A 20,431-nucleotide genomic window follows, 5' to 3' on the forward strand; every position below is an offset into this window, starting at 1 on the left:
GCAGATGATTCTGTCAAAGCCCTGATTTATCTCTGGAATGGAGCAATGTGCTGGGCAGTTGAGATGATCGTTCCTGAGCATCCTTTCCCATGGAGTGGAGTCAAACAAGCTCCCTAGTTTTCCAGGGAGCTGTGGGCGATGAAATGAGTGGGACATTGACTAGAGGGATACGTGTAGAAAACTCGAAATAAGTACACTCCAACACTGGGTAGTGCTCATTTCGAAGCCTGCTCCATGGCCGTGAGGGCAGCAGAGTTATTGTACTTTGCCACCGTTGTGTTTACACGGAATCACCAAACTGAGCTTTCTTGGGTGGTTAAAGGCCTATTATCCTCTGGCCTGTGAAAAGAGGTGGCCCACTCAATAGTTTATTGTGACCAATTTGTGTGGCACATGGGAGATAAAATCTGTTGTATCCATGTTGACTTGGATGCCATTGTTGATGCAGGTTCAGTGGATGTGCCATTGGCCCCTGCTTGTCTAGTTTTTTTCAATTTGTACAGCCCAAGGACGTGGACAAGATCCTTGGAGAGACGAGGCCTACAACTTGTATGCTGGACCCTTTCCCTTTCTAGCTTATGAAAGTGGTGTGCGGGGACGGGGTGGCTAAGTGGCTAACAGTAGCAGTGAATGCCGCTTTATTGCAAGGTGTGAGTCAATCTTGCCTAAAAGAGGTGGCTGGGGGAAGACCTCTGTTTAAGAAAACCTTCCCTGAACCCCACTGTACTGGGTAATTTCTGACCAGTCTCCAGTATTTCATTCTTGGGGAACGTGGTGGTTTCTCAGCTCCAGGGATTCTAGATAAGGCAGAACATGTTGGTTCTTCTGGATCCCTTGGTGGCTTTTGATACTATCAGCCATTGTATCCTTTTGCGGTATCTGTCTGAGATGGGACTGAGAGGCACTGTTATACAGTGTCCCCGATCCTTCTTGGAGGGGCAAACCCAGAAGATGGTACTGGGGGATTCCCGTTAAACTGTAATGTCCCTCAGGGTTTTATCTTATCTGCCCTGCTGTTTAACCTACATACATACATACATACATACATATAAAAACCACTGGGAGAGGGTGTCTGGAGTTTTAGGGTTCAGTGCCACCAGTATGCTAGTGACACCCAACTCTCCTTTCCTGCTAAATCCAAGGAAGATCTTTTTGTTCTACGTCTGTATCTAATGTTGGTAATAGACTAGATGAACATGAACAAATTGAAGTTTAATCAAGACAAGACAGAGGTGATCCTAGTTAGTCAAAAGGCAGATCAGAGAATAGAAACTCAACCTGGGCTGAATGGGGTTATACTGCCCCTGAAGACTCAGGCTCACAGTTTGGGTGTACTCCTGGATTCAGCCCTGAAGCTGGATGTCCAGGTTTCAGCAGTGACCAGAAGTGTATTTCTGCAGCTGAGGCTAGCGAGTCCACTGCATCTGTTCCTAAAAATGTCTGATCTGGTCAGTCATGCATGCTTTATTTACCTCCCATTTAGACTACTAGACTACTGTCACACACACTATGTGGACTGCCTTTGAAAACTGTTCAGAAACTTCAGCTGGTCCAGAATTCTGCAGCCAGCTTGTTGACCAGGGCCGGTTTCAAGGGCCTCAGCTCTCTTGTTAACAACAGCTTCACTAGCTACTGGCCTGTTTCCAGGCATACTTTAAAATGCTAGTTATGGCCTAGAAAGCCCTATGCAGCTTAGGACCAGGCTACCTGAAAGACCACCTTCTCCCATAAGAGCCTGCCCAGGTTTTAAGGCCTTTGAGAGAGGCCCTTCTTTCTGTGCCAGCACCTGCAGTGGTGTTTGGTTATGACATGAGAGAGGGCCTTCTCAGTGGATGCACCCACTGGCTTTGGAACTCCTTGCCAGGGGAAGCTAGGTTGGCCCCACTCGCTGTTGTCATTCTGCCATTAAACTTCAAAGTTACTTCTGAACTCATTTGTATCTGCATAATAATGTTAGTGCTGATCTACATATTATTCTTGCATTTCTTTTTCTTTGGGATGGATTTCGTTGCTGCCTCCTGAACAATGTTACAGACCTCCGTCCATAGTTCCTCAGGCACTCTGTCTATCAGGTCTAATCCCTGAAATCTATTCCTCACCTCCACTGTGTATTCATAAGGGATATGACTTAGGTCATACCTGAATGGTTTAGTGGTTTTCCCTACATTCTTCAATTTAAGCCGAAATTTTGCAAGAAGCATCTCAAGATCTGAGCCACAGTCAGCTCCAGGTCTTGTTTTTACTGACTGCATAGAGCTTCTCCATCTTTGGCTGCAAAGGACATAATCAATCTGATTTCAATATTGACCATCTGGTGATGTCCATGTGTAGAGTCGTCTCTTGTGCTGTTGGAAAAGAGTGTTTGCTATGATCAGCGTGTTCTCTTGGCAAAACTCTATTAGCCTTTGTCCTGCTTCATTTTGTACACCAAGGCCATGCTTGCCTGTTATCCCGGTGATTTCTTGACTTCCTACTTTAGCATTCCAATCCCCTATGATGAAGAGGACATCTTTTTTTGGTGTTAGTTCTAGAAGGTGTTGTAGGTCTTCATAGAACTGATCAACCTCAGCTTCTTCGGCCTCAGTGGTTGGGGCATAGACTTGAATTAGATGACAGTATTCCAGCTGAGCTATTTAAAATCCTAAAAGATGATGCTGTTAAAGTGCTGCATTCAATATGCCAACAAATTTGGAACACTGTGACTGTAGCCATGAAATTAAAAGACGCTTGCTCCTTGGGAGGAAAGCTATGGCCAACCTAGACAGCATAGTAAGAAGCAGAGACATCACCTTGCCAACAAAGGTCCGTCTAATCAAAGCTATGGTTTTCCCAGTAGTAATGTATGGCTGTGAGAGCTGGACTATAAGGAAGGCTGAGTGCCGAAGAATTGATGCTTTCAAACTGTGGTGCTGGAGAAGACTCTGACGAGTCCACTGGACTGCAAGGCGGTCAAATCAGTCCATCCTAAAGGAAATCAACCCTGAGTGCTCATTGGAAGGACAGATACTGAAGCTGAAGCTCCAATATTTTGGCCACCTAATGCGAAGAGAAAACTCTCTGGAAAAGACCCTGATGCTGGGAAAGACTGAAGACAAAAGGAGAAGGGGACGGCAGAGGATGAGATGGCTAGATAGCATCACCGATGCAATGAATATGAACTTGAGCACACCCCGGGAGAGAGCGCAGGATAGGAAGGCCTGGCGTGCTATGGTCCATGGGGTCACGAAGAGTCGGACACGACTGAACGACTGAACAACAACAACAACATATTATTCTAGAGCTTATATACCCATGTCCATATGTATATATTTAGTTATATTAACCATTTCAATTTTATCCCAAACTTGTTTTTCCCAGACTGTTAAAATTTCTGGAATGATATCCCACTAATTCTTACTGAAGCAATAAAGTTGCCCCAACATATTTTAATAACTCTCAGAATGCCTTAGGGGAACTAAAATGTACACTGTAGAAAGAAAGACAGATGTGATGTTTTAAAGATTTTTTATTTAATAAATAACTTCCATGATAGCACTGTAAAAAGTGAACATTTGTTAAAATAAAAGGCACTTAAAACAATAACGTGGCTAGTATTGAACGGATGACAGAATAGTCAGAGGCAAATATACATGGCACAATGGTATCTCCTGACTGACAGTCATATTACATGACAATTATGCAATCTTCGCTACAAGGTAAAGGCAAATTTACAGCCAAGACTGTGAAAGAAAATCAAGTTGTTTTGACAACAATAATCTTACACAAAATGAAATCAAATACATTAAAGAAAAATGTGACAAAGCACCAGGCTTTAACCCAAGCAAGAACATTTTTAAAAATCTAAAGAGTTAAGGGCACTAAAGCTTTTAGAAGATGGTCTTGGCAGACTACTTTTCAGTAATAAAGCCAGGACTTGAATTTACAAAGGAAAGTTCTTAAATTACTGTGCAGCAGCATTATGAAAAAGAATGGCACAATATTAAAGCTGTTGTTTGGGATCTATTTCTTTCTATTCCTTTATGTAGCCTTTGAAAGTTTAATATGTATATACACATATTAAATTGTCTTAAACAACATGGTTCCCATCTCGTTCAACTTACTGTACCCAATAAGGTTAATTAAGTCTTGCAAACATTCCATTAGTCACAAGCTAAAGTAAATTTTGTAGTTTACAAATAATTGTTTGGCTTGCATTTTAACTGTGCAAACCAAGCTCTGATATGCCTATAAAGCTAAAAACTGAAGTAATTTCAATACTTAATGGCTATGCAGAGCCGCTCATATTTGATTGCTTTAGCCATTTCACTCCAGACACACAAGGGGAAAAGGTAAAAAAAGGCACCATGTAACCTTAGTTGAGTAGGCTATGTAGGCTCAAGTTTTCTGTCAGTCCCTGGCACTGATTATTCACAAAAAAAAAAGAAAAAACTCTTCAAAAATAAAAAAATCATACTGTACATTTTCAAAATCTGCATAGGAAACAAACCTATATTTAATGTCATGAATTAGTAAATTCATTGCTGTATTGCCCCAAAGCTAGATTACTGTGACTACAAAATTGCTACATTGCATACAGTGTTGTGAAGTTACAAAGCAGTTTTCATTTCCCCTCGTATTTTGGATTCACTACAGTTGTCACTGCACTCTTGTATATAGGATTTTCACCCTAGGAGAAAAAAATATTTATTAATATTTATTTTGACAAATGAGACAAATTACTGAAAAAATACATTTATTCAAAATATTTCCACACAGTCATACATAGCGCTCTACGTATACGTTGGACCCATCACTCTTGAAACAGATCACTGGACTGAAACAAGCAAGTACATATTTTTCAAAAAACAGCTGAAGATTATCTAGCAACTTTAGCTTTTATTAAGCATCATGCCAATGATAAATTATTCTTTTAGAATATGCAAGAGGGTTAAGGTATGTGGACTGCAACTTTCACCTAAACACTTTGATTTGCTACATTAGTGAAAAGTAGAAAGCATTAGATACACATACTATATCAATTTTAGGGACAGGCACCTTTAGGCTGCAGTCCTATACTCACTTACATGGGAGTAAGCCCCACGGAATTCACTGGGACTACTACTGAGACATGTTACATGCTTATGCTGCCTCTCCCCCCACAAAAATGCACATGGGATTATACCAGGTACCTGGAATGCTCTCTTTTAAATGGAAAACAAACACTGACCACTATATCAGGGCCACACACAAATTGGTTGCTACTTCATTATTCACAAGGCCTCAAGAGCAGGGCCAAACTGAAGTTCTGATCATTTGCTTTACAGAAATCTGTGGTTATCATATTTTAATTAAGGTCAACATATAAGATTCACAAATTGGTTTTTTTCATTGTTGTTCAGTCGTTCAGTCGTGTCCGACTCTTTGTGACCCCGTGGACCATAGCACGCCAGGCCTTCCTGTCCTGCGCACTCTCCCGGAGCGTGCTCAAGTCCATATTCATTGCATCAGTGATGCTATCTAGCCATCTCATCCTCTGCCGTCCCCTTCTCCTTTTGCCTTCAGTCTTTCCCAGCATCAGGGTCTTTTCCAGAGAGTTTTCTCTTCGCATTAGGTGGCCAAAATATTGGAGCTTCAGCTTCAGTATCTGTCCTTCCAATGAGCAGTCAGGGTTGATTTCCTTTAGGATGGACTGATTTGACCTCCTTGCAGTCCAGGGGACTCATAAGAGTCTTCTCCAGCACTACAGTTCGAAAGCATCAATTCTTCGGCGCTCAGCCTTCCTTATAGTCCAGCTCTCACAGCCATACATTACTACTGGGAAAACCATTGCTTTGATTATATGAACCTTTGTCGCCAAGGTGCTTCTTACGATGCTATCTAGGTTTGCCATAGCTTTCCTCCCAAGGAGCAAGCGTCTTTTAATTTCATGGCTACAGTCACCGTCTGCGGTGATCTTGGAGCCCAAGAAAATAAAATCTGTCACTGCTTCCATTTCTTCCCCTTCCATATGCCAGGAAGTGATGGGGCCAGATGCCATGATCTTCGTTTTTTTAATGTTGAGTTTCAAACCAGCTTTTGCACTCTCCTCTTTCACCCTCAACAAGAGGCTCTTTAGATCCTCTTCGCTTTCTGCCATTAAGGTGGTATCGTCTGCATATCTGAGGTTGTTGATAATTCTCCCGGCAATCTTAATTCCGACCTGTGATTCATCCAACCCGGCGTTTTTCATGATGTACTCTGCATAGAAGTTAAATAAGCAGGGCGACGATATGCAGCCTTGTCGTACTCCTTTCCCAATTTTGAACCAATCGGTTGTTCCATGTCTGGTTCTGACTGTTGCTTCTTGACCCTCGTACAGGTTTCTCAGGAGACAGGTAAGGTGGTCTGGTACTCCCATCTCTTTAAGAATTTGCCAGAGTTTGTTGTGATCCACACAATCAAAGGCTTTAGCGTAGTCAATGAAGCAGAGATAAGACGTTTTTCTGGAATTCTCTTGCTTTCTCCATGATCCAGCGAATGTTGGCGATTTGATCTCTATTTCCTCTGCCTCTTTGAAACCCAGCTTGTACTTCCGGTAGTTCTCAGTTCACATACTGCTGAAGCCTAGCTTGTAGGATTTTGAGCATCACCTTGCTGGCATGTGAAATGAGTGCAATTGTACGGTAGTTTGAACACTTGTTGGCATTGCCCTTCTTTGGAATTGGAATGTAAAGTCTTGTGGCCACTGTTGAGTGTTCCAAATTCGTTGGCTTATTGAGTGCAGCACTTTAGTAGCATCATCTTTTAAGATTTTAAATAGCTCAGCTGGAATACTGTCATCTCTGCTAGCTTTGTTGTTAGTAATGCTTCCTAAGACCCACTTGACTTCACTCTCGAGGATGTCCGGCTCAAGTTCAGTGACTGCACTATCATGGCTATTAGGGACATTAAGATCTTTCCTGTATCGTTCTTCTGTGTATTCTTTCCACCTCTTCTTAATCTCATCTGCTTCTGTTAGGTCCCTGCCTTCTTTGTCCTTTATCATGCCTGTCTTTGCACAAAACGTTCCCTTGATATCTCTGATTTTCTAGAAGAGATCTCTAGTCTTTCCCATTCTGTTGTTTTCCTCGATTTCTTTGCATTGTTCATTTAAGAAGGCCTTCTTGTCTCTCCTTGCTATTCTCTGGAACTCTGCATTCAGTTGGATATATCTTCCCTTTTCTCCCTTGCTTTTCGCTTCCCTTCTTTCCTCAGCTACTTGTAAAGCCTCCTCAGACAGCCACTTGGCTTTCTTGCATTTCTTTTTCTTTGGGATGGATTGAGTTGCTGCCTCCCGAACAATGTTACAGACCTCCGTCCATAGTTCCTCAGGCACTCTGTCTATCAGGTCTAATCCCTGAAATCTATTCCTCACCTCCACTGTATATTCATAAGGGATACGATTTAGGTCATACTGGAATGGTTTAGTGGTTTTCCCGACGTTCTTCAATTTAAGCCGAAATTTTGCAAGAAGCAGCTCGTGATCTGAGCCACAGTCAGCTCCAGGTCTTGTTTTTACTGACTGTATAGAGCTTCTCCATCTTTGGCTGCAAAGGACATAATCAATCTGATTTCGATATTGACCATCTGGTGATGTCCATGTGTAGAGTCGCCTCTTGTGCTGTTGGAAAAGAGTGTTTGCTATGGTCCATGTGTTCTCTTGGCAAAACTCTATTAGCCGTTGCCCTGCTTCATTTTGTACACCAAGGCCATGCTTGCCTGTTATCCCAGTGATTTCTTGACTTCCTACTTTAGCATTCCAATCCCCTATGATGAAGAGGACATCTTTTTTGGTGTTAGTTCTAGAAGGTGTTGTAGGTCTTCATAGAACCGATCAACTTCAGCTTCTTTGGCATTAGTGGTTGGGGCACAGACTTGAATTACTGTGATGTTGAATGGTTTGCCTTGGATTCGTACTGAGATCATTCTATCATTTTTAAGATTGTACCCCAGTACTGCTTTTCCCACCCTTTTGTTGACTATGAGTGCTACTCCATTTCTTCTAAGGGATTCTTGACCACAGTAGTAGATATGATGGTCACCTGAATTAAATTCACCCATGCTTGTCCTTTTTAGTTTGCTGATTCCCAAGATGTCGCTGTTCAATCTTGCCATCTCATGTTTGACCACCTCCAGCTTACCTTGATTCATTGATCTGACATTCCAGGTTCCTAAACAATATTGTTCTTTACAGCATCGGACTTTCTTTTCACCCCCAGACACATCCACAGCTGAGTATCCTTTCGGCTTTGGCCCAGCCACTTCACTCTTTCTGGCGCTACTTGGAAATTCCCTCTGCTCTTCCCCAGTAGTATATTGGACACCTTCCGACCTGAGGGGCTCATCTTCCGGCGTCATCTCTTTTAGCCTTGTGATACGTTCCATGGGGTTTTCTTGGCAAGAATACTGGAGTGGGTTGCCATTTCCTTCTCCAGTGGACCACATTTTGTCAGAACTCTCTGCCATGACCTGTCCATCTTGGGTGGCCCTGCACAGCATAGCTTATGGCTTCATTGAGTTACGCAAGCCCCTTCGCCACAACAAGGCAGTGATCCATGAAGGGTTTTTTTTTTCCATACATATGGCTTATTCTACCACACAAAGATTTAGTCTGAAGGTGAACACAGCCATTCCCATTCTTAGCTATTCAAGTGCAGAGCGACCAACAATTAAGTGGATAGAATGGAGGGTTTATTGCTCAGGCACAGGCTCTATTTCAGTCTTCCCCAACCTGGCACCCTCTGGAAGTTTTGGATTACAACTCATATCAGCCACAGCCAGCATGGCTACTGGTTGGGGATGATGGGAATTGTAGTCCAAAACACTGGAGGGCGCCAGGTTGGGGAAGGCTGTCCTATATGAACAAACTGTATAACAAGAACATACATCTATTTTCTAAATTATACAGATATGTTGTGACCCTGTGAATTATGAATTGTGTACTGTATCAATGTGAAGCTCACCAGACTTAGATAAACTTGGATTGTACATAAGGATGAGGCATTGCTGTGTTGATTGAGGCTAAAAGGTCCATCTTTTCCAAGGCACAGTTTCCAGCACTTGAAATGCTATAGATACTATCTTCACACATTAAAGGAAGCCTATTACAAGCAAGCTCAACCTAACTTTACAGTTTTAGCTTCTCTTTCTGTATGTCTATCCAACAACTCCGTACATACAAACATGCAACATGTCCATACATATAAATGCTTTGGAATTACTGTAGTTTGCTGATGGCAATGCGTAAAGACATCTTTGAAGAGGCGCTGATTATGTTTAAAACTAGGCAGTTTTAAACACTGGCAGGGGAGAAAAGAATGCAGTGACCTGGTTTGCACATAATGGCAAATCGTGGCCCACGATTTGCTGTTATGTGCAAACTGGCCATAAAAAATAAAGGGAAAACAGGTTGCTCTGTGGGAGAACGTAATTCAACGTTTTACTGTACAAGGACAACATGGAGGAAACTCTGATGTCTGATTTTCTCCTTGCTGCCAAGTTTGAATTTTAATGAAGGCACTGGAGAAGGCCAAACAAAACTCATGGCTGAGCTGCAGTTTTGAGAGCCCTTGCTACCTGTAATATTCAAAACTCAGAATATTGTGTTCCACATGGAACAGAGTCACTTTTCTACTGATTTCAGTTATGTAGCAGATACAAGCTGGCCTAGAGTTACACATTTTTAATGTAAGGAAACAAGCTGAAGAGTCTAAATAAGGAAGAGATAAAGATTGTGATATTTCCAGTAGAAGAAGAAAACGGAAAGGGAAGAAGGGGATGTATGTGTCATGTCAACTGCATATTTACGCTATACTACGAACCCAATCGTTTATCTAAAACTGGGATCCCCAATGTGGTGTTCATGGGCACTTTGCAGCATGTCCTAGCTGTATGGTAAAGCTGGGGAGGAAAAAGAGAAACCACTCTCCCACTGCGAGGAAGTGGAAGAGATGAAGGAGGGCAGCGGAACAACCACAGGGAGGGGGAAGTGTTGAGTGTGTGTGTTTGACAGATGCGGTGAGTGTTCCAAGTTACTTGTCTTTTAGCATCACCAGGTCGCCTTTCTGTAAAATTGGATGTTCTGCTGGAGCCAAAAATTGTGGGTTCAAATAAGTGTGTGTGTGTCGGGGGGTGCAGACCCAATCTCTACCTTGTACTCAGTTTCTTGGGCTAGTTTCACACTGGTCCTTCAGTAGCTGTCCTCCCACCCTACTTCATCCAAGCTCTACTACACGCGTCAAAAATATGAAACAGTGGCTGGTTAAATTTGTAATAGTCAAGCAGTGATTAGTTAATGGCACATACAGTAAGCGTAAAGAAAGTGACATGCATAGAGAAAGAATGGAAAAGAAAATACGAACGGAAACTTAGAGACCAGCTTTACGTCCATAGTTTGGATTCTTGAAATTATTAATAGGACTCTTGTATATTGGGTTTTCTTGCTGAAGGTAGAAAAATTATCAATGTGGAATACAGAAGAGACAAAACATTCTCGAAACTCAAAATAGAAGGTCATGCTGTTTCCTACATAAAATTGTTAGTTTCTTTAAAGTTTATAGCTGTATCCAGTGCCCTTCAAATGAATAGAATCCTTTGAAAGCCCAAACTTTACTAAAGATACACTCCAAATGATCAAAAAATGGTGTTTCCACACAGGACGTATTTGCATGCTGGATCCAACATAACCTCTGTGTACCAGTTTTCCAATTTTTCAACAGTTATTTTAAATATAACATCTCAAATACATTCTAATCTATTTTTTGTACCAACTGTACATATATATATATATATATATATACACACACACACACCGACCGTACTGACTCTTAACAGAAGCTGTATACCTCAACTACATTATGGTTAAGACACAGTGGATACTTATGAATGGAGTGAAATTGAACTTCTCTGACAATGTGGCCTTCATCTAAAAAACCTAGGTGACATAATTAAAGAATTAAAGGCTCAGACTCAAACACAAGATGGCAGACCTCTATTGGTCCAAGTTACCTACTCCAGAGAACACTGTCTTTTTATTGGATTGTTTGGCAGTCTACAGTAATCAAGCTTCACTTAATGTATTTTTATCCTAGAGAAATGTATTCCTAAAATGCAGTGAACAAAAGAACATTTGTTGTTTTCTCCAGGAGTTCTGATGGCCATTTCAGCTGATTAATATATTGACTCACCGCATCCCATTTTGCATTCATCTTTTCCTTCTCAAATTTTGCAAATTCTCTTCTGTCATGAATGATCATAAGTAGCTTCCAAATTAGCAATAAAGCAAGACCAATAAGAACAATTCCAGCAACCACACCAGCAACGATGGGAATGATGTCAGGGCCAGTCGGGCATTCTAGAGAACAAAGTAATAGAAGTACAATTTTAGCATAATGTAAAAACAACACTTAGTAAAATATCTGAATAATTTCTGCTGCTCTTAGACGTATAAGTAGAACAATTCTCAAATGAGTTTTCAGAAAACTTAAAACTTGATGATTTATTTACAATATTTATCTCCACATCTAGACAGATTCTGGAGAGGTGAACAATAAAAATACGAATAGGATTAAAGAATAAAACACCACATTAAAATTATTACTATTTTGAAAAAAAGAAACAGAATTCTGATAAAATCATGGCTGGTCAGTCAATAAAGATGTTTTCGGGAGGTGCTTTTCTCATCCATGTGGGAACAAATGATACCACCAAGCGGAGCTACGAAGAAATCATGTCAGACTTTGAAGCTTTGGGAAGGAAACTCAAGAACTTTGGGACCCAGATAGTTTTCTCATCCATCCTTCCAGTAGTTAGAAGAGGGATAGAAAAGGAACGAAAAATACTCCGGGTGAATGACTGGCTATGAAGGTGGTGCCGACGAGAGAGATTTGGATTCTGGGACCACGGGCTATACTTTCTGGAAGATGGGCTGTTGGCAAGGGACGGGTTGCACCTCACAAATGCTGGGAAGAATGTGTTTGGCCACAGCATGAAGAACTTCATCAGGAGGGCTTTAAACTGAATCCTACGGGGAAGGGAGATGTAAAGTTGGGGGTAACAATGGACGTACGCTCATGCACTTCAATGGAGAGAACTGCTCTAATAGCAACCAATAATAGTCTTCACAAACATGTAGGAAGAAAGCCAGACTATGAAGCACATGGTCTTCAATGTCTATATACTAATGCCCAGAGTATGGGAAACAAGCAGAATGAACTTGAACTCTTAATACAAGAGGGAAATTATGACTTGATAGGTATAACTGAGACTTGGTGGGATGACTCTCATGACTGGAATACAGCAGTTGAAGGATATAACTTGTTCAAAAAGAACAGGAGGAATAGAAAGGGAGGTGGGGTTGCACTGTATGTGAAAAATGCATATCTCTGCACAGAAATACAGGAGGATGAGCTTGGTAGCCCCATTGAGAACATTTGGATCAAAATAAATGGAGCAAAGAATAAAAGGAACCTGGTGGTTGGAGTCTACTACCAGCCACCCAACCAAGGAGAAGACAAGGATGAAACTTTTAAAAAGCAAATAGCCAATGTTTTAAGGAAGCATGACGTAGTAGTAATGGGGGACTTAAATTTCCCCGATATTTGTTGGGAGACAAATTCTGCAAAACATGGCCCCTCCAGGAAATTCCTGACTTGTGTGGCAGATAACTTCCTCCTACAGAAAGCAGAGGAAGGAACTAGAGGATCAGCTATCCTTGACTTGATCCTAACCAACAGAGATGACTTAGTGGATAAAGTAGCAGTTACAGGAACTCTGGGGGAAAGCGACCATGTTGTACTTGAGTTCTTGGTTCTAAGGGAAGCAAAAGCCGAGTGTAGTCAAACGTGTACCCTGGATTTTAGGAAAGCTGATTTTAATAAACTCAGAACAATGATCAGTAAGGTCCCATGGCAAGCGATGCTAACGAGAAAAGGAGTCCAAGATGGGTGGGAGCTTTTAAAAAAGGAAATTCTCAAGGCACAATTACAAACAATTCTAACAAGAAGATAAGGTGGAAGACAACAGAAGAAGCCAATGTGGCTTCACAAAAAGTTTAGAGATGACCTGAAAACAAAAAAGGACACATATAGGAAGTGGAAAGAAGGCCAGGTAACAAAGGAAGAGTACAGGCAGGTAGCACAGAATTGCAGGGATGGCGTCAGGAAGGCTAAAGCTGAGAACGAGCTGAGGTTAGCAAGGGATGCTAAAAGCAACAAAAAGGCTTTCTTCAGCTACGTGCATAGTAAAAGGCAGAAATGGTTGTTCAGCTATTAAATAAGGATGGCAAAACGATAACAGAGGACAAAGAAAAGGCAGAGGTGCTCAATTCCTACTTTGGCTCAGTCTTCTCCCAAAAGAGGGTCTATGACCCCCCTGACAAAGGCGAAATACAGGCTGAAGGGGCAGGATTGCAGCTTGAGATCGATAGGCATATGGTCAAGGAACACCTAATTACTTTGAATGAGTTCAAATCTCCAGGGCCAGATGAACTGCATCCTACAGTAATAATGGAACTGACAGAAGAACTCTCAGAACCGCTGTCTATTCTCCTGGAGAAATCATAGAGGACGGGTGAAGTGCCAAATGACTGGAGGAGGGCTAATGCTGTCCCTATCTTCAAAAAAGGTAAAAAGGAGGAACCTGGGAACTACAGACCAGTCAGTCTGACATCAATCCCTGGGAAAATTCTGGAGCAGATGATAAAGCAATCCACCTGTAAGCACCTTGACAACAATGCCGTGATTACTCGAAGCCAACATGGATTTGTCAAGAACAAGTCCTGCCAGACAAATCTGATCTCATTTTTTGATCAAGTAACCTCCCTTGTGGACCGTGGGAATGCTGTAGACATCATATACCTCAACTTCAGCAAAGCTTTCGACAAAGTGCCCCATGATATCCTGATGAGCAAACTAGCTCATAGTGGGCTAGATGAAACAATGATCCGGTGGATCCACAGTTGGCTACACAATTGGAATCAAAGAGTGCTTATCAATGGGACCTTCTCAAACTGGGGAGAGGTAACAAGTGGGGTACCGCAGGGCTCAATCCTAGGCCCAGTGCTCTTCAACATTTTTATTAATGACTTGGAGGAGGAGGTGCAGGGAATGCTGATCAAATTTGCAGATGACACCAAACTGGGCGGGATAGCCAATACTTTGGAAGACAGAAACAAAATTCAAAGGGATCTTGATAGACTGGAGCGCTGGGCAGAAAACAACAGAATGACATTTACTAGGGATAAATGCCAAGTTCTGCACCAAGCAAAAAGAAACCAAATGCACAGTTACAAGATGGGGGATACTTGGCTCAACAACACTACAAGCGAGAAGGATCTTGGAATTGTTGTCGATCACAAGCTGAATATGAGCCAACAATGTGATGTGGCTGCAAAAAAGGCCAATGCTCTTTTGGGCTGCATTCATAGAAGCATTGCTTCCAAATCCCGGTAAATACTAGTTCCCCTCTACTCAGCACTGGTTAGGCCTCATCTGGAGTACTGTGTCCAGTTCTGGGCACCACACTTTAGGAAGGATGCAGACAAACTGGAGAGGGTTCAGAGGAGGGCAACAAAGATGATCAGGGGACTGGAAACAAAGCCCTATGAGGAGAGACTGAAAGAACTGGGCAAGTTTAGCCTTGAGAAGAGAAGACTGAGGGGAGATATGATAGCGCTCTTCAAGGACTTGAAAGGTTGCCACAGAGAGGAAGGCCAGGATCTCTTCTCAATCATCCCAGAGTGCAGGACCCGGAATAATGGGCTCAAGTTACAGGAAGCCAGATTCCGGCTGAACATCAGGAAAAACTGTTAGAGCAATATGACAATGGAACCCATTACCTAGGGAGGTGGTGGGCTCTCCCACACTGGAGGCGTTCAAGGCGAGGCTGGACAGCAATCTGTCAGGGATGCTCTGACTTGGATTCCTGCATTGAGCAGGGGGTTGGACTCAATGGCCTTGTAGGCCCCTTCCAACCCTACTATTCTATGATTCTATGAAACAGCACAATGTTGGAACCTGCATGACCTCCAAAGGCAGGCAGTTCTACAGAAAGGGGGCCACCATACTGAAGGCTCTTCTCTGGGTGAACTCCAATCAGGCCATACATCCATGTGGAACCACCAGGAGCATGCCCTTTGATGACCTTAGTGACTGGGCAGGTTGGTAAGGGAGAAGGCACTCTCTCAGGTATCCTGGTCCCAAGCTGTTTAGGGCTTTGTACACTAGTACCAAAACCATAAACCTGGCCCAGTAACGAACAGGCAGCCAGTTCCCACAGTAAAGGAGTTGCATGCTGAAAAGGCAGCTCCTGACAACAGCTGAGGTGCTGTGTTCTGCATTAGCTCCATCTTCCGGAGCAGCCTTAAGGCCAGCCCCACATAGAGCACATTGCATTAATCCAGTCCTGAGGTCACTAGCACCTGTACCACTGTGGCCAAGCTGTCCCTGTCCAGGAGAGGCTGTAGCTGGTAAGCCAGCCAAAGCTGGTAAAAGGCACTTCTTTTACGATTTAATGAATAATCGTCATTGTATTAATAATATACTATCAAATAGTAATAAATTTCAACCAATCATGGTATTACTTTTCACCAGCCCACTTAAGTTATTAAGTTCGTCTCATCTTAAAAGCATTTTGTTGTCCAGGTAGTGCTAGTGCCTGACACTCCTCTCCTGTAATGCAGGGAGGTAGAACATCCAGCCTGCAGAATTTCCCCTTCCGGCCTGTAGAGCCTCTTGGAAACCAAGTCCTGCCCCCTGGAGGAATCCAAGTCCCACCTCCTAGAGGAATGCCCATTCTTCTCTCAGATCAGAGGTAACAGTGGTTAGCAAAGGAATTGGCTCCTCCCAGCACCATCCAACTAGGTTTGTGTGCTGCACAAAGCTGGGGACTGGCTTGCGCTGTGCCTTTTCCCATTGAGGATGACGTCCTTCCCCATTTGGGGGGATAACATCAGGGGCATGGCCATGCTCCTGACAGGGGCAGAGGAGGGTGTGGTGACACCCTCTTGATGTTAGGGGCATGTCTATGCCCAGACATCCAGCCTGCGAAGGGTCATTTGTGTCCACCACCCCCTTTTCTAAGGGATCCAGTATTGTTTTAGATGCAGACAGCTGGTAGAGAATATCAGCCACTGGTTTGATGCAATGTGACACTACTGCGCAACTGGCACTCCTTATCATTTTTATCAATTACTTAGGTCAGGGGTAGGGAACCTAAATTGGGTGGAGGGCAGATGACTCCCACCTAGCCTTCCATGGGTCAGATGGTTTCAGGGAGCAAGGCATGGCTGATGTCCTCTGGTCCCCAGCTGAAGCACCTACTGGAGCTCCTCCAGCTGACACATCAGTCAGGGAACCAGTGTCACTGCATGTGGGCTTTCCCCAGTTGGAAAAAGTCTGTGTGCAGCAAAGCCACCCTCGCCCAGATCAGAGGCTTCCTATCTCTCGAGTTAGGGGAAGGGAATCCTTACCAAATTTGCAGGTGACACAAAACTGGGAGATAGCCAACAACTCAGAAGATGGAAATAAAATTCAAAATAACCTTGATAAAGTGGAAAATGTCTAAGACTAACAAAATGAGATAAAAGCAAAGTTTTGTACTTAACAAACAAACAAACAAACACCTAACATACAGGTGTAGGAAGCAGGATACCTGCATTGGAGATATAGTGCATGTGAAAAGGATCTTGTGATTGTAGGTCAGCACTGTGAAATAGATGCAAAAAAGGCTAATGCATTCTTAGACTGCAATAATAGAACTATAGTTTCCAAGTCATGAGAAGTAATAGTTCCACTTTATTCTGCTGTAGCCAGTCAGATATCAAGGGTACTGTATCCAGTTCCAGTGCTGCACTTTTTGGAGTGTAGACAAACTGGAGTGGGTTTAGTGGAGGGCAATGAAGATGGTCAGTGGGAAAATAAGTCCTTTGAGGAAAGGTTGAAGGCTGTGGAATGAGCTTCCTAGAGAGGTTCATCTGGCACCTATGTTGTACTCATTGTACACCTATGTTGTACTAAAGACCTTTTTATTCTCCCAGTATTTTAGCATTTTAGCTTCCTAGTCATTTAGCTTTAGAGTTTTAAATCTGTATTTTAAATCTCTGCATTGCTGCTAGGTTTTATTCCGATTTTACTGTTATATTGTGGTTTTAAGCTTTCATATTTATATTGTTTTATGCTGTGCTTTGTGGTTTTAATTTTTGTGAACCACCCAGACAGCTTCAGCTATTGGGTGGCATAGAAATGAAATAAATAAATAAACTCGGCATATGTAGGATGGAGAAGAAAAGACTGAGGGGGGACATGATAGCATTCTCAAGGGCTGTCCCACAGATGAGGACAAAGGGTTGTTCTCCATACTCCAAAGAGTAGAAGTAGATAAAATGGGCTTAAGTTACAGTTGAACATTAGGAGAAAATGGCTTAATACTAAAAGCAGTTTTGACAATGGAACCAATTACCTAGAGGGGTGATGGACTCCCTCTCGCCCTCTCATTGGAGATCTTCAAGCAGAGGCTCGCAGCCATCTATTAGGGATGCTCCAGCTCTGGAGTTCCTGCACTGAGCAGGGGGTTGGGACTGGATAGCCTACAAAGTGCCCTCCAACTATAAGAGTGTGGACTTTTAAGATTCTAAGAGCGTGGAGGAAATATAACGAAGACATTTGGTAGGGTAAAGTCAGTTTGGCAGAACTGGTTACAGCCCAGTACATACTGTTACAAACACACAACTAGACTAAAATCTGCCATTTTCAGCAGGTGAAGAAATCGCTGGTAATTAAATGCAGCATACCTATGCCAACAACCTCCAATTTATCAAAACGTTGTGAAGTCAATAGTGAGCACTTCAAGGTCATCATCCCTGAACTTCACTGAAAAACTCAAGTTGTGTGAAGGCACTACACATTCAAAAGGGTTGGGAGGAACAGGGGAATACAGACATCTTGGGCTCAGATCCTAAGATAAGCTAACGTGTTCACAGAAGGGAAGTTTCCTGTCTCTTTGCCCACTATAGCCACCTACCTCCCCCCGCCCTCAAAATGTCTGCCTGGAGGGTGAGGAAGCCTCCTGAACAGCTGGGACAGGATGGTGGGGGGTTGCTGAGGATGGGGGAATTGCCCAGAATCATGCTTGGATCCTAAAATAAGCTAAATTCAGTAAGTTCACAGAAGGGAAGTTTCTTATCCTCTCCCCCCACAAGCAGTTCCCAACATCCCATCACACATTGTTTAGGAGGTCCCCTGACCCTCTGGAGAGGCATTTAAAGTTCACAGGTGGCTGCAGGGATGAGGAGGGGATAGGAACTTGAAGTCAGGAACAGTGATGTGTGCTCTGTTCCTTGCTAGGCTGGACAGTATGCAAGCCACTGACTGGATGATGGCTGCAGTGACTGCTTACCTGTCTGCAGAGCTCACTGACTTTCCCTTAAAAGGGATATTTTTGACCATCTGCTTGATCAGGAGAACCTTGGAGACAGTGCAGATGCAGCACACAATTTTTATGCAAGGACTATTACAATTAAAGCACACTGAGTCACAAAGGAGAAAGCAGCATCATGCTTTGGCTTTTATTTTATTCTTGGAAGAATGGTAGCTAAGCAAACACCTACTTTTCATCTTAACTGTTAGTTTGGGTTTTATCTTCATTACTATATTAACTTAATAATTACTAGTATTTTCTAGGTGCTATACAAAGTGTACAAGATAATACTGTTTGTAGGCTTACAATCTAACAGGCATGATACAAAAGGGGAAAGGATTAGGAAGTGAAGAGGAAAGCAAGTATTGAAGCAGAGGGTTCTTTCTGGCAGCGAAAATAAAGCCAGCTTCCTGCAGCTCCTTCTTGGTCAGTGGGTGGAGACATGCAGGTCTTTCCCTTGCCATGATATTCTTTGTGGGAGACAAAAGATACAGCCTCCCAGTAGTCAGGCCCCCTGGGCCAGTGGCAGAAGCCAGGATGCACTGTTCTGCAGTCCCAGGGCAACTAGTTTGTTTTCTGGGAAGGACAGGGAAACCACCTTGAACAAGCTAACTTTTTACCCAAATGAGATGATGGCAACAACACATATTGGTTAAATAACTGCATATTACATAGCACATTAAGTTCAGTTAAGAAGAGGGGAAAAGATTTTAAACATTAAGGAATGACAGTAATTAATACTTCAAGAAATCATGAAGGAGAACAAAATCAACAAAGACCACGTGAAGAGTGAAAACTACCTGGTGTCTTCACCACATGGGCAACGGCCTTATTGTTTGCTTCAACAGAGTATGTGAAATAAAACCAGCAATCATCAATATCCTTCTCTTTGCAATGTGACAGTGCATCATACTGCCCAGGCTGTGGCAACTTCTCTCTACGGTCTACCAGCTCCAAGGTAAAATGTGAACACTCTTCTTCACACCTCTCTTTCTTTTCTCCTTTGTTAAAAGCTTTGCACTGGACACAGTCCCTATTGCAGGTAAGATACACCAAATATCAGCATAACGTTAGCTGAATACCCATTTAGTAAGAACATTTGATGAGAAGGAAGAATACAAAATTAAACGGATTAGGTCCAGGTCTTTTAAATCTTCTAACGTTGTTGTTCCAAGTGGATTTGCAAACACATTTCCCTAATAGTGCAGTATCTGCAGTAACCCTCAGTATTGGACCTTAGATCAGGGGTGCAGAACTTCTTTCAGCCAAAGCGCCACATTCAATTTTGGAGAAGCTCTAAGGCGCCACATTGCAGTAGTGGGTGGGGCTCAAGGCAAAAGGTGGTGTGGGCAAAGGCAAAATGGGGCAAAAATACCAGCACATTTTAGCATAAAGCTTTTAATGCCAGTAATTAAGTTGTACGGGAGGCATTGCAACCTTTAAAATAGGGGGAGAAAACATGGAAAAGCCAGGAAACCACCAAAAGATCGGCAGTCAGGGCAAATGGGGCAGAACTTGGGGAAGAGGGTATGGCCATATGGGGAAGCCATGAGGGCCAGATTGGGTCCCCAGGTGGGACGGATTTGGTCCACTGGCCTGAAATTCAACACCCTTTTCTTGGATGCGTCGTCCTTTCCCTTTCAACAAAATCTGACATGCTAGGGAGCCCTTCCCTAATGTGGTGCTCCTCCAGATGTATTGGAGGGATCCAGCAGATGAAAGGCCACCCCCACAATGCCCAATTTCAGCACCTATCGGCAGTCTTACTCCTGCGGAGCTTTCTGCATGCATACTGGGGGCTTTCACAGTGGACACACTGCTCCATCAGTGGAGTTCCTCTTCACCAGAGTGGCACTCCCACTGTGCTGGCTGGGGATAATGGGAATTGTAGCCCAACACATCTGGGGGATGCCAGTTTGGGAAACAAGTGCTCTAGGCCATCAACCCCAAGCATACTTTGCAGGGAATAAATTATACTGCATTCACTGTGGTTACTGTCAAGTAAACCTAGTTAGAATGA

General features: G+C 42.9%; 1 protein-coding gene across 3 annotated transcripts in view; it reads right to left on the reverse strand.

The window, feature by feature from the left end:
* Positions 1-3,485: 3,485 nt before the first annotated feature.
* Positions 3,486-20,431, reverse strand: part of ITGB1 (integrin subunit beta 1) — a 66,359-nt gene continuing 49,413 nt past the window's right edge. For all 3 annotated transcript variants that reach the window (XM_084859189.1, XM_084859191.1, XM_084859190.1), the window contains 3 exons: positions 19,212-19,444; positions 11,184-11,350; positions 3,486-4,666 (listed from right to left, as the gene is read on the reverse strand). In XM_084859189.1, coding sequence (XP_084715315.1) covers positions 4,601-4,666; positions 11,184-11,350; positions 19,212-19,444 — 466 coding nt within the window. In that variant the 3' untranslated portion in view covers positions 3,486-4,600. The remainder of the gene's footprint in view (positions 4,667-11,183; positions 11,351-19,211; positions 19,445-20,431) is intronic.

The sequence above is a fragment of the Heloderma suspectum genome, chromosome 5 (genome assembly GCF_057233095.1).
Source record: "Heloderma suspectum isolate Gila_16-S chromosome 5, 16-S_ref, whole genome shotgun sequence".
NCBI classification, from domain to species: domain Eukaryota; kingdom Metazoa; phylum Chordata; class Lepidosauria; order Squamata; family Helodermatidae; genus Heloderma; species Heloderma suspectum.